Here is a 13,759-nt window from a genome sequence, read left to right on the forward strand (position 1 = left end):
TAGCGACATGTTTACACATTCAAAATATGAGAGCAAGGTTCAAGTATATGACAAAAATATTTTTATTTATGTTCACCCCAAGAGTCAAAGCAAATTTTAAAAAATCTCCCACTGAGAAGATAAAACAAAAAGGAGCATCGGCAAGGAATGAAGAATTGGGGTCGGGGGAGTGTGCGGAGATTTGCAATGGGGAGAGTAAAAAATTAAGAATACTTTCAATAAAGGCAATTATATTTCTTAACCTTTTACTACATTTCAGTATTTTTTAAATCTCTCATTTTTGGACTTAAAATTAGCTACCTGATCCTGTATCAAATTTGTCTCCCAGGAAGAAATCGTGACAGATCATGGTTTCAGTTGCTTTTACATTACATCCTATTCGCCTGAGTACTATACCTTTCAGTCCTTCTGGTACCCACCATCGTGAGAAGAAGAGACTACTAGTAAAGCACACTTCGAGAAAAAGCGAGAGATGCCTGTCACCAGTGCACACATGGGTCCCAGACATTCAGAGACACAGAAAAAAAAATCAGCTTTTCACTCAGTTTATGCCAAGACTAGAACCGCGACCAAATGCCCAACGCAAGGCAGTGGTTGCAAGGGCAGCTTATGGATCTGTGGCTGGAGATACGAGAGGGAGGCACTGCAAAAGGCTAGAATACACTTTTTCATTTATTATTTTTTAAAGTAAAATGAGAGATACAATGAACTCCTTGGAATTGTAGTATCAATATCTAATTTAGTCAAAATACCACTATCACCTAGCACAGAATCATTGTTTAGGGTAAATCTATTCTACCTACGTTCTGCCTAAGGATGGATATTTGCTGGAAATTTTTAAGAAATAATTTTCAGAACCTATCAGCTGTAGGAGTTTATTATGCTTCTGTCAACTTCATTCAATATGATTTACATTATTTTTCAAATAGCCTCATAGGATTACTTGCGATTTTTTGCACGTACAGTTTCACAGCAGGGAAAAGGAGAGAGAGAGAGAGAGAGAGAGAGAGAGAGAGAGAGAGAGAGAGAGAGAGAGAGGGAGAAAGAGAGAGAGAGCAAGATTCCCTACCCTCCCTTCCCCCTCTCCTTCTCTCTCTGTTTTTTAAACCAAAAAAAAAAAAAAAGAACAAGAAGAAGTAAAAACAGGGGAGACAGAATAGATGCTTAAAAATAGATTTCTAAAAATCACTGTAAGCCAAAGTTAGAAATGTAATTAACACCTATTTATAAAGAATAATTAAAGTTGAGCTGGCCACAAAGAACAGCAAAGATAATCGAGGTCCTGTGCCCCCCTCCCTTTTTACACTGTTTGCAGTGTGTTCTCATGATAGCCACCTGCTCCCTACTCAGCTTTTCCTCTGTTCGTTTCCCCGGCAACCTTTCATTGGGTTTTCCTCCCAGCTATCGCTTTCAGTTGGGCTGCTCGGTCTAATCTTATTTGTTTTACACCCATCAAAACAAGCAGCCAGACAAAGGCAATCCTCTAAGAATGGGAAAAAGACCACAGCTTTGTTATAACATCTCTGCAGAGTGAAAAGTCCTCCCCAGGCTGTTCTAGTGAGAAATAAGTGAGATGGATGTGAATTTACAGCCTCTCCCCACACCCAGTTTTGAAACCACATGAAAGATACTGCTGGTAAAAATTCAAAGTCAAAGTGAGCACTCGTGGCATCTGATCTTGCCATTTTGTGCCATATCTTCAGGGTCAACATCAGGCGAGAGGAGTGACACGCAAGGAGTTTCCTTGCTGCTTCTCCTTTTTTTTTTCTTCAGAAAAAGATGCTAAAAATAGATTTACTACTTTGGCAGAAAGGTTTTCCATTTCCCCTTCCACATCCAAAAGTCCTGTTTCACAATGCATCTGCTGGTACTGAACCTCACCTCCTCTACCCCTCATTCCCAGCCTTCCCCATCACTCCCAGCCGGAGACTGAAAAAGAAATGTGCCTTTAACTTTAACGGTCGTGCAATTCCATTGAAAGCTCACAGAGGCAGTGGACCCGCCAGCCAGCAGCAGCCGTGACATTGTGATTGTCAAAAAAGACACCAACCTCGCTTGGCTAAAATGTTTGTTCTGTGGAAGAGGCAGCACGAGTGCGTGGTGTGCATGCAGTGCCATCACACTTGGAGATGGATTCTGGTTTTCGGAAAAGAGAAATACTAATAAACGTGCGGGCGCACACACACACACACACACACACACACACACACAAACGATCTGCACAGTGATTTACGATGCACAGCCCTCCATCCTTACACACACACATACGCACACACACACAATCGGGTGGAATCTCCACACTGCCTTCCTCTTTTCACTTACCATCTTCAAGCCATTCCACTCCATCTGTGATCAGAAGAAGATGGACCCTCACACAGTGTGTCAAAAGCGGACAGAAACGTTATGTAAAAGCTGACATTCCTTCTTACAGAGCTGCTGCCCAGAGAAGGAAGCAACAACTCAACACGCCAGGCACCGCTACACATACAAGCCGCCTCCTCTTTTTTATGAGGTCATGACAGGAAACTCTTTGAAATACAAGATGCAGCATTTACTGAAGCCCAAATAAATCACTCTCTTTGCCGTTTTGACTGCGCAGCCCCCTGAAATACAACTGCCCATCTCAACGTTCAGTATCCAGGAGCTGCCTCTCAAGGTTTAAATTCCCAGCACGGAAATGGAAAGACTCCTAACCCGGCTGCATCCACCTCCTGCCCCACAAAATCCAGGCACGTAGACAAACCCCCTCTCCCTTTACAAAGAGAAATCCTTTCTTTTGCCATTCTAGTCTCATGTAATATAACCTCTTTCAACAAACCAGCAATTATTTCAGCCCACCTTCACCCCACCCATGCCTTTATGTTGAAGGGAAAACTGACAATGACCTGTTAAAAATGACAATCTATTTCCCCACTGCTTTTCAATAAAAGGACCTACCCGCACTCTCTACACAAAGAGATAGTAAATGTAGGAATCAAACAGCAGCAGAGAACTAAACTCTTGGTCAAGGTGTAGATGCTTTTCTTCCCTCCAGCAGCACAAACCACAGATTATAAATCTAGTCATACCTACCATAACCATTCTTATTGGCAAATATTGGGTCTTGCAGAGCTTCGACTCTTCTCTTAAAATTTGCAAAGGTTTCAGAATATTTTTTTAGATGACTACTATTGTTTTATATTTTTAAAGATCCACAAAACACAATGTGGATGATTGTAAAGTAAATCAATTATTTTAGGGGGATGGGGTACAGAAACAAAAACAAAAACAAAAACAAAAACAAAAAAAAAGAAAGAAAAGGAGCAGTGAGCTGAAACCCCTGATTCTAGGATGTAGATAAGAACAACTGAACAGAGCCTTGCTGAAATTGGCTCGAAGCTTCCCCTTTTTACATCCATTTATGGGACCATCTGTCAGCCGAAGGCAGGATCTGATTGGCTGGGGAAACGCAGGGAGGCGTTGCAACATCAGGTGCTATTTAAATTAGCTACTGCCAGATTGACGATGTTAATGATTTGGTGACCTCTACAACAACAGAGACCAGATTTCTGAACTGCTTCTTGTGTCTGGTAATTAAAGCTGGGCTGAAGCAACAACAGCCATACTTGTATTTTTACCTTTTCCCTCCTCACAGCTCAAAAGTACTGTAACAACTGCAGGTCATTGGTGGCTTGTAAACCTTAACAGTGGGAGTGTCCTCCCTTTCCCTGTCCTGAGGGCTGCACCACCCCACCCCTCTGACAGAGGGCTTTTCCCGTATGGAACATTTTCTACCACCTTATCTTTCTTGACAGTTGCTTTCTAGCGAAATGCATATTTAATGATCTGCCTCTAGGCTTAAGGATACAACAAAAGCACTTTAATGTGCTAATACATCTACATTTTAACTTTATTTCCCGGCTCCGCTGATTTTCAGTAAGTAATGCTCCTTCTGCAACTAACATGGCCAGTGTTTCAAAGGAATGCAAGTTTGAGAGTGTGCTTGCTCCATGAACTAGGCTCACAAAAGTTTGCTTCAGAAAACTCTTTCCTAATAAATGGAAAAGAGAAAAGCTGGGGGGAAGGGGGCAGCTGCCAGCCTCTACCTTTCTGCCTTCTGTCTGAGCTTTTCAAAACAGAGAATGATGAATGATTTATTTAAATGAATTTATTTCTTAACTTGGATAGAGGCATGATCTGAATTTTTAAGAACCCATCCAAACGCACCCTCTCTTTGCTTTCCTGACTGCTATAGAGAAAGTTGAAACATGCTTTTGACAACCATCTCATTTCATAACTGGTGCAAGTGCTCATCTTGCTTAACTGAACATGTGATGTTGCTTCTCTTCTTCAAACAATGTCTTTTTTTTTTTTTCCTGTGGCCTCTTTAAAAGACTCGCAGAAAGACATTTACCAAGTGTGTGGGGATGTATACAGTTTGTCTATCTTATACAATTCATAACCTCTACTCTACCAAGCCTCCGGCAGTATAGTATTTTGTTCTGGTTTGGGTTTTTTAAGTGGCTTACCTGAGGAGTTTGTGCTCTACTTCTATCCGAAAGACTAACTTATCCCTATTTATTTAATTCATAACTTAATCATTTTGTTCCTCAATAAATACACAGAGGTAACAAATATTACTAAAGACAGAATTCAACATAATCTTTGGCTGGAGTTGACAGTGTGTTGAGACTGAGCAGAGTGAAAATACAGGTCAAAAATCATGCTATACTCTGGACTTCGAAGTCCAAGAATAAATGGGCCTGTGAAAATTTGTTAAAAAGAAATAACTTTTACATTTTTAAAAATGAAAACTATTCTCTACAAGCTACTGTGTCATGAACACACACACACACACACACACACACTCACATATATACACACACTTTTAAAAATACAGATACACCATAAAACAATATGTGTAGGGTACACAATATAAACTATTAGATTTGCATATAAATAAATTCAGTTATTAGAAATAAAACTACATGAAAGAGAAAAGTGGAAATATTAAAATATAATCCCTTTAAGTGGAACAATACTAAATTTAGTAAACTTAAAATAATTTCTTTAGCAAATGTATAGAGTCCAGTAAGTCACAATGGTACTACCGTATCTAATGAACTGTGTGCTAAGGATGATTCATAGGTTAAGTCTTCTAAAGAGCTCAACATACATACACAGGACAGGTACAGGTGCCCAAATCAACAGGAACTCTGAGTGGGATTTCACCAACATCAAAATATTGTGAAAAGTAAACACGAACACCATACTCACAAACACAAATAAAAACAGCTCACTTGGAACAAAATATTTACTTTGTATTGCTCTGCAGGTTATAAAAGTCGCAATTTCTTAAAACCCTTTCCTCCTATCCATACTAATCTCGGCACACTCAGTGACCCATAAATTAACATTAGGTATACCAAAAGAGACTCTGGCCACTTTTATGAAATAGGAACTATATAGTACAAATATAAATAATTAGTTGGTTTTGACAGGCTAAAATATCCATGCACTTGGTATATTGATCACTTCTCCCAAAACCTCCATTCTGGAATCTTTTAACAGAATCCTCAAACAAATGCACAAATGTCCTCAGAGGCCTTTTCTCTAAAGACAAAGGCAGAATCCTATTGTTGGGAAAAGTCAACCTTATTATTGCATTTCCAATAGTACCATTCATCTTTCAGAGTGAGGGGCTGACCGCTACATCAGTGGTGTGACATTTGCAAAGCAACAGATTCTCAATATATTATCTCAAGAATCAGGCAGGCGAGTCTCCCAGTCATGCATGATTTTTTTTTTTCCGCCACAATCCTCCACCACCACAGAAAGAAACTTGTCTCACTCAAGCGGCTAAGGCAACCTAAAAATGATATCCCAGAGCTGTGGGGCTGCATCCCTCTTACCATAAATGAGCAGTTTCTTGACTCATTAATAACAATTTCCCTTAAAAGAGGTAATCTCATATCAGTCAGCCCCTCGCCACCAAGCACACATCCCAAAGGTTGCAGATATCTCAGCATCAGTCGCCGGCAGCCAGCTTTCCCACACAGAGTCCAGATGGACTGTACCAGAAGCCAATTCAGCGTTAATAACTACCTACTCCGCACAGTGGAGAAGCCTTACATGGCACAATGGGCTAGGAAACAGCAGCCGGCTGAAACTGCAAATAAAAAAGACAACCAAAATTCTCCAAAAGCACCAAAAGGGAGGAACAGAAATGGAAGCGTGAATTGTATTTCCTTGACTTCCATGAAAAAAATAAAAGAGAGAGAGAGAAAGAAAGAAAAAGAATCCTTCAGAAACCTGGGGTGGGGGGAGGCGGGGGGGGGGGGGGATAAAGCAAGGGGAAAAACAAAACAAAACAAAAACCCCAAACAGATGCTGCCCAGAAAAAAGTGACAAAATATTACCTCATTATTTAACAAAGCAGCATTAAGCGTCCTGCTGATTTCAAACATCTTGCCACAGATTTTGTTTTAAGAGAAACAGATAGAATCCTTTGCAAAGCACTCCGTCTGCAAAGGGTTCTTCAATTTTCTTGCGCACCACGGAACAGTCAATATATTATTTCCCTAGAGTTTGCACATTAAAACCTCTAGTCAGTGAGCTGAATTTTCCCCTTATCTCACACACAGTAGACTCCTGTTATATGTACTGCTCTCTTTGCAAGAGCAGCCTGCCCCAAACATGGCTGGTGTTTAAACTACTCTTTAAAGTAACAGTTCACTATATAACCACCAGGTGGGTAGAGTGCACGGATTCAAATGAACCATCCTGGAAGACCGTGATTTTTTTCCCCTTTGGAATAGCTTTTGGGTATAGGATGTGACATGAGAAATGCCAGCATTCTAATAGGCATCTTGTCTTGTCTCTCTCTCTGTATCTTGCCAAAATAAATTAATAAAATCCCCTCTCCAGACTTATAGTAACAAAACAAAACAAAATACCCTCACCAATTCTAAAAAGAACTGTGAAGAATGAGGCACACACAAGCTTTGTTTCATTCAGCAAAGGATGAACAAGGAAAATCCAATCAACATAGAGCAAGGGGAAAATCAAACACTCCATGGAAATGCTTTCCTTTAGCAAAAAAGGAGAAAAATATTGACTCATGTGATAAAAACCCAATTCAAAAATATGCATATCGACAAAGCACATACAAGATGGAGACAGGTGTTTAAGGGTGCAACTTTTCTTCTGAATAAACCATTAGTTTTATTTGATATAGTCTTTCATGATGGCAAATAACCAAAAGCTTCAAAGTAAAGACACTGAAAAAAACAAAAACAAAAATCATAAGCATCTCTTTTAAAAACACAGTTATACAAATAGTTATAAACAAGCACAAGAGCAAACTAATCACATCTCTCTCCCCACTGCTGTTCTTTTTCCCTCAGATCAGCCTCGAAGTGGAACATTTCTGTGGTGAACTATTTTGGATGTATAGCTAACTTGGTGTCTCCTTTGTACATTTCTATTCCAATTAATCTGCTCCTCTGCCAGGAACAAATAGAATGTCCCAGGTTGAAAGCCCCAGGTGATGGAGGGGGATGCTAAAAAGATAAAGAAACACCTGAACAAAAATAAATCTCATCACTTATATTGGTATAGGGCCCGATTTTAAAGAGGATTTTATTACTTACAGAGCATGCAAGCACCATTGTACGTTCCAGCATATCCAAAAGAGAAACGAACACACACAGATACCTGAGATTTTGTTTTCTTGGCTGGGCAAAATTAAAGCCTTGGAACTTTCACATCCTTTTGCAAACACAAATGCTGATACTAGTATTTTTCCAGCCTATCCAAGCAACATTTAGCCTCACCCAACAGTGACTGTCTCCTTCATCTTTAAGTCAAGGCTGCATCACCTAATACCATTTAACCTCCTCGCATATATTAAGTTTCAAGTGACAATTTTTAACTGGGGAGTGAGAAGGAGTTGCTCCCATCAAATTCTGGTTGTATGAAATAAGCTAATTTGTACACTCACCATATGTCTTAAACACTAATTAAAAAATGTCACTTTCTTCAAACATTAAAATGTAATCAGCCTAGTAAATAAAAAATTCTCGAGTTTTCTTGCCTTGGTGATAATTCATCTCAAGGTAACATCTCTATTTTGATTACCAGGGAAGGCTTAAAAAGAGGAAAAGATACTGGGAATTGTGAGAGTGAGAAAAGAAAACCACAACTGTACGTAGCTGCACAAAGGAAAATAAGATGAAGCGGGTTTTTAAGGACCCATAGTCTTGTTACCCTGAGGCAAATCCAGCCAATCAATACCACCCATTGACGGTCTACCATCTGCCATGCTAACCAGTGATGTGGCTAAACAGACCTGTTCCATATGACCGTAGCCGGCTCATTTTCAGTCGATTAGGGCAGTTCCAGAGCATTCACGTGCATAGCACAAAACTCCAAGTCAGACTGAGCCTCTCTCTCTTCACACCAGTCCCTCCGAGCACAGCTGCGGACCTTTTCCTCCTGTTCCGGGTGTCTGGATTACCCCTTCTTGCCCCTCAATTGAATTAGCAAAATGGGGTGGAAAGGTAGAGCAAACAGACACTCACAAATACACACACACACACACACACACACACAAATTACCGGTCCTTCTCAGTATCCTACAGAGATCGGGAATTTCATGTGCTCTACCCTAATATGATTATGGCACACCATTTAAACAGCGTCATCAGTGACTAGGACCTGACATTTTCCTGTGGCTCAATTTCTTTTTATCCTTTCCTTCTTCCTTCGAACAATAAATCTAAGCTGCTGGCATTTCTTCCTTTAGGGAAGATACTTTTTAGTGTGCCCAGACAGTGCTATATTATATTTAAAGGCTTTTGATAGCATTTAAAGCATAATTTTCCTTTGATGAATTGTGGTGCTGGGTTTGTCTTTTTGTGTGTGTTTTCCTGTAGAAACATTATATCAAATTTTATAGGAAAATGCAAACATACCGCGAAGACAAGATGCACCTGATATGGAGTTCATGTGTAGGGTCAGGAATCCACTGTGAATGGTCTCTTAGAAATAAATGACCTGACTGTGTGATGCCTTCCTCTTTCTAAGTAGTTCTGTCTACTGCAGATTGTGGGAAAGAGCTAGAAGAGTGCTACGGTGTGGGAAATATAGACAAATGGCTGTTTAACATACTTAAATTGCCAAGAATTCACCTGGGCAGGTAACCTAACCTAAGGTCAATTCACATTTGATCTTCACATTATCTTTCCATGCTACTAAGCCTTCTGCTAAAAGCAGAAGGATTCTTCCCAGAATCACTATGACTTTGACCGCACCCTTCAAGCACTAGGGTGTTTTTTCTGGGAAAGAAAATGTAAAGGACAGGAAAACTGCCTTACTTACAAAATTCTGAAAAAGGTGAAAACACATTTATCCAAGAAATCTAATTTAGGTGGAGTCCCTGTCTGAAGTTTTCACTGCTATATCATTCAAAATAGCCCAAGAAAACTCAGCAGGGTCAACATGTGAATACACAGATTTCTGAAGATCCCTGCAAAAAGGAATTTTGGGGAAACTTTTCGTTTCAATTCAGATGAGCTTTACTGAAAATAAAAAATGAAGAAACAAGCAAAAAAATCTTACTCTAAATATAAATCTTTACCAATCAAAGGCTACTGAGCAGATGAAGTATGTAGTAGCTACCATACCATTGAAGGGGATAATGTTTAACCAGATTATACTATTTTTTTAAAATTTTATTTTTTAAAATATTACAAATAGTAGTACATATGTCTCCTTTTGTTCCCCCATTGACCTTCCCCCGGCTTTCCCTCCCCACTCCCGTAACCCCCCCCCCCCCCAGCACATGCCCTCCCCCTCCCCACACCAGTGTCTTGCGTCCATTGGTTATGCTTATATGCATGCATACAAGACCTTTGGTTGATCTCTTACCTCCCCTGCCCAACCCTCCCAGTGTTCCCGCTATAGTTTGACAGTCTTTTTGATTTTTCTCTGCCTCTGTATCTACTTTTGTTCATCAGTTTATAATGTTCTTTATTATCCATAAATGAGTGAGATCATGAGGTATTTTTCTTTCATTGACTGGCTTATTTCACTTAGCATAATGCTCTCCAGGTCCATCCATGCTATTGCAAATGGTAAGAATTCCCTATTTTTTACAGCAGCGTAGTATTCCATTGTAGATGTACCACAATTTTCTAACCCATTCATCTGCTGATGGACATTTAAACTGTTTCCAAATCTTAGCTATGGTGAATTGTGCTGCTATGAACATAAGGGTGCATATATCCTTTCTGATTGGTGTTTCTGTTTTCTTGGGATATATTCCTAGAAGTGGTATTACTGGGTCATAATAATAATTATTATTACTTTTAGCCTTCTAAAACAATAGATAATAATTCAATATAGAATTGATAATAATTCAATATAGAATTGTTTAAAATTCTGGACTCAGTTATAATTCTGTAACCACAAATAAAGAAATATCTATAATAATAAAAGCATAATATGCTAATTAGACTGGACAGCCAAACAACCTTCCTGACATCATTCTGGACATCCTTCCAGATGAAGTGTGGCAGCGGGGTCGAGACAGAGGCAGTTAGCGGTGCTCAGGCAGGCAGGCGAGCAATTAGGGGCAATCAGGCAGGCAGGCAGAGGTGGTTAGGGGCAATCAGGCAGGCATGCAAGTGGTTAGGAGTGATCAGGCAGGCAGGCGAGTGGTTAGGGGCAATCAGGCAGGCAGGCAGGCAGAGGTGATTCAGGGTGATCAGGCAGGAAGGCAAGTGGTTAGGGATGATCGGGCAGGCAGACAGAGTGGTTAGGGGTGATTAGGCAGGCAGGCAGGTGAGTGGTTAGGGGTGATCAAGCAGGCAGGCAGAGGTGGTTAGGGGTGATCAGGCAGGCAAGTGAGTGGTTAGGGGAGATCAGGCAGTCAGGCAGTCAGGTGAGCAGTTAGGGGTGATCAGGCAGACAGGCAGAGAGGGGTAAGGGGTAATCAGGTAGGCAGGCGAGTGGTTAGGGGCGACCAGGCAGGAGAGAGGCCAGAGGTTAGGAGCCAGCAGTCCCAGATTGTGAGAAGGATGTCTGACTGCCGGTTCAGGCCCGATCCCGCAAGGATCCCTGTGGGATCGGGCCTAAACTGGCAGTCGGATATTCCCCGAGGGGTCGCAAATTTTGAAAGGGTGCAGGCCAGGCTGAGCGGGACCCTTATCCCCCATGCATGAATTTTGTGCACCGGGCCTCTAGTATGTATTATAAAAGGCAAGAAGAGTCATTTGTAGAAGGAGGGAGAAGTGAAGGAAGGAAAGGTAAAGGGGAGGGGAGAAGAAAAAAAAAAGTAATAGTACTTACAAAGTGCAAATAAAAACTGCTTTTACCATAAGTCTACTGTATACCAAATACTGTGCTGCACACTTAAATGCACAATTTTGCACAACATCATACTGGTGACAATGGTTATATCTAAGCATTCCTCTAGAAAGATTTCTTGCCCATCTGAAAGTACGATCTTTCCTCTACCACTTCATAGAAGAATGTACTTAGTAAATATTTGTTGAGTGAATGAGGGAGATGGGCACAGACAAAAAGAAAGAAAAGAGAGAACAGAAGAGAAAGGAAAGAGAGAACAGAAGACATGCTCAATTTTTTCTCAACTAAAAATGACCAAGAGATTTCTTTGTGATGTGTTTCTTAACCAGATATGTCCTCAAAACATATCTCATTTAATCTATCATTGTGATTAAGCTATAAATCCGGAGTGAGAGAGATATAAAGGACTAAAACTAGAAAGCAAAATATCTTAGAAGGCAGGATGAGTGCTTGATTGAGTCCTCAGTCTCACTCCCTAATAGTAAATATTGGTTGAATGAACTTCTACGTTTAGGCCCTTATAGCACAGCACCCGGTTATGGGGAATGAACGAACACCAATAGTTTCACTCACCATCACCTCAAATACTTTCCAAGCCCTATGTCATTCCATTTAGGGTTCATTGAGCACCTTCTTAGGGGAAAAATTATATGCTCAGTTTCCTCATCTGTAAAATGGTCAAAATAATACTGCCTTTAGTGTTTGTTCCAGGATTAAGACAGATATAAGTTTGGTGGAGGCAGCACTCTAAATGGTAGCTATTATTAATATAGAGAATAGTTGAAAAACTATGAATTAGTACCTATCTATAAGATAATCTGATCATTTTGAAGAAGATACAATTCAAAGACTCTCAAAACAATTAGAGAGTAAGGCAATAAGAACGAAGAAAGTCTGAATGGTCTACGCCAGTTCTAATGAAATATACCTGCTGAAGATAAACATTTCCTTAGTCCTATGGCAAAGTTCAGTGTTAAATTCTTCGTGAGAAGAATAAAAAGAAATACAAGTCATAGTATCCATCTTTATGGAGTTTATATTCTGCTTGGAAAGAAGCTTTCTTTTTTTATGCATCAATTCTAGTAGTGTAAGGAAGAATGTTAAAAGAATAGAATCGGAACAAAATGCTAAAGTTTATTCAGTTTAGATTCCACAGATAAGTGAAATAATATGGCATTTGTCTTTCTCTGATTGACTTATTTTACATAGCATAATATCCTCTAGATCCATTCATGTTGTTCCAAATGATAAGATTTCATTCTTTTTTATGGCTGAATAATATTCCATTGTATTTGTAAGGTATATAAATGTCTAATCACTGTTGTACACCTGAAACTAATATAATATTGTATGCCAACTGTAATTGAAAAATAAAAATGATAAAGGATAGTCACTGGTACTGATGCCATCTGGAGTGATGGGAGAAGGCTTCATGGAAGAAGCTGGAACTGAGGCTCAGGTTAAAGGATGATAGGATTTGTCTAGGAAAATGCAGGATATTTCATATAAAAACAAATGTGGGGGAGGAGGGCAGTAAGGGAATAATGGCAGTCAGTTCATTAGCGCTAGACCCCTCCAAGATTTCCTCTGAATCTATTCTAACCTCTTCCATTTTAAAAAATTATAAATAGAGGAATATTATTCAGTAAGTACTTTTGTAAAAGGAACAGGAATTAGTATTTATTGAGCCTCCACTATGTGTCACACATTGCATTATGTAATTTGCCTATAAATCTCATTTAATCTCACAACTCTGAGACTTCCAAAAAGGAAACTAAAGACTAGAGAATTTAAGTGATTTTCTGAAGATAATATAAATAGTAAGAGGCAAATTTAGCCCTAACCGGTTTGGCTCAGTGGATAGAGCGTCAGCCTGTGGACTGAAAGGTCCCAGGTTCGATTCAGGTCAAGGGCATGCACCTTGGTTGAGGGCACATCCCCAGTAGGGGGTGTGCACGAGGCAGCTGATTGATGTTTCTAACTCTCTCTCCCTCTCCCTTCCTCTCTGTAAAAAATCAATAAAATATGTATTTTTTTAAAAGAGGCAAATTTAGTTTTCAAATGTATATATATCCAAACTTTGTCCACACTTTTCACTATAAATACTACCTTATGTAGAAAATTGTAGATCTAAAGAAATCTCAGTCTTATTCTGTTTTATTCTATACTCAGAAACCAATATTCAGGGTAATGTTGTTGACATCTGCTGACATTGAAAACAATAATAATTAAAACAAAACAAAACAAAACAAACCTATGCTTGTAATTTCAGTATTCTGCCACCAGGTGATGATAAGAATCCTGGTCTTGTGAGACTTACAAGGGGCATGATTTTGCTTGCTATTATTTTGTTTGCTATTCCCTTCTTCATCTCCATAAGTGGAGTAAACAGTGCCTGATCTTTATATGG

The 13,759-nt window shown here is 39.6% G+C and overlaps 1 protein-coding gene across 11 annotated transcripts in view; it reads right to left on the reverse strand.

Moving 5' to 3' along the window:
• ELAVL4 (ELAV like RNA binding protein 4) overlaps nt 1–8,534 on the reverse strand; it is a 90,150-nt gene extending 81,616 nt beyond the window's left edge. For 3 of the 11 annotated variants that reach the window (XM_080655886.1, XM_080655892.1, XM_080655895.1), the window contains exon 1: nt 3,073–3,374. In XM_080655886.1, the coding sequence (XP_080512012.1) occupies nt 3,073–3,081 (9 nt within the window). In that variant the 5' untranslated portion in view covers nt 3,082–3,374. Of the gene's footprint in view, nt 1–2,322; nt 2,661–3,072; nt 3,375–5,891; nt 6,047–6,398; nt 6,672–8,329 lie in introns of those variants that run through there. The other 8 variants (XM_080655894.1, XM_080655889.1, XM_080655888.1 and 5 more) reach the window with 6 other exon arrangements.
• Nucleotides 8,535–13,759: the final 5,225 nt, after the last annotated feature.

Source organism: Plecotus auritus (genome assembly GCF_963455305.1).
Source record: "Plecotus auritus genome assembly, chromosome: 2".
Lineage (NCBI taxonomy): Eukaryota > Metazoa > Chordata > Mammalia > Chiroptera > Vespertilionidae > Plecotus > Plecotus auritus.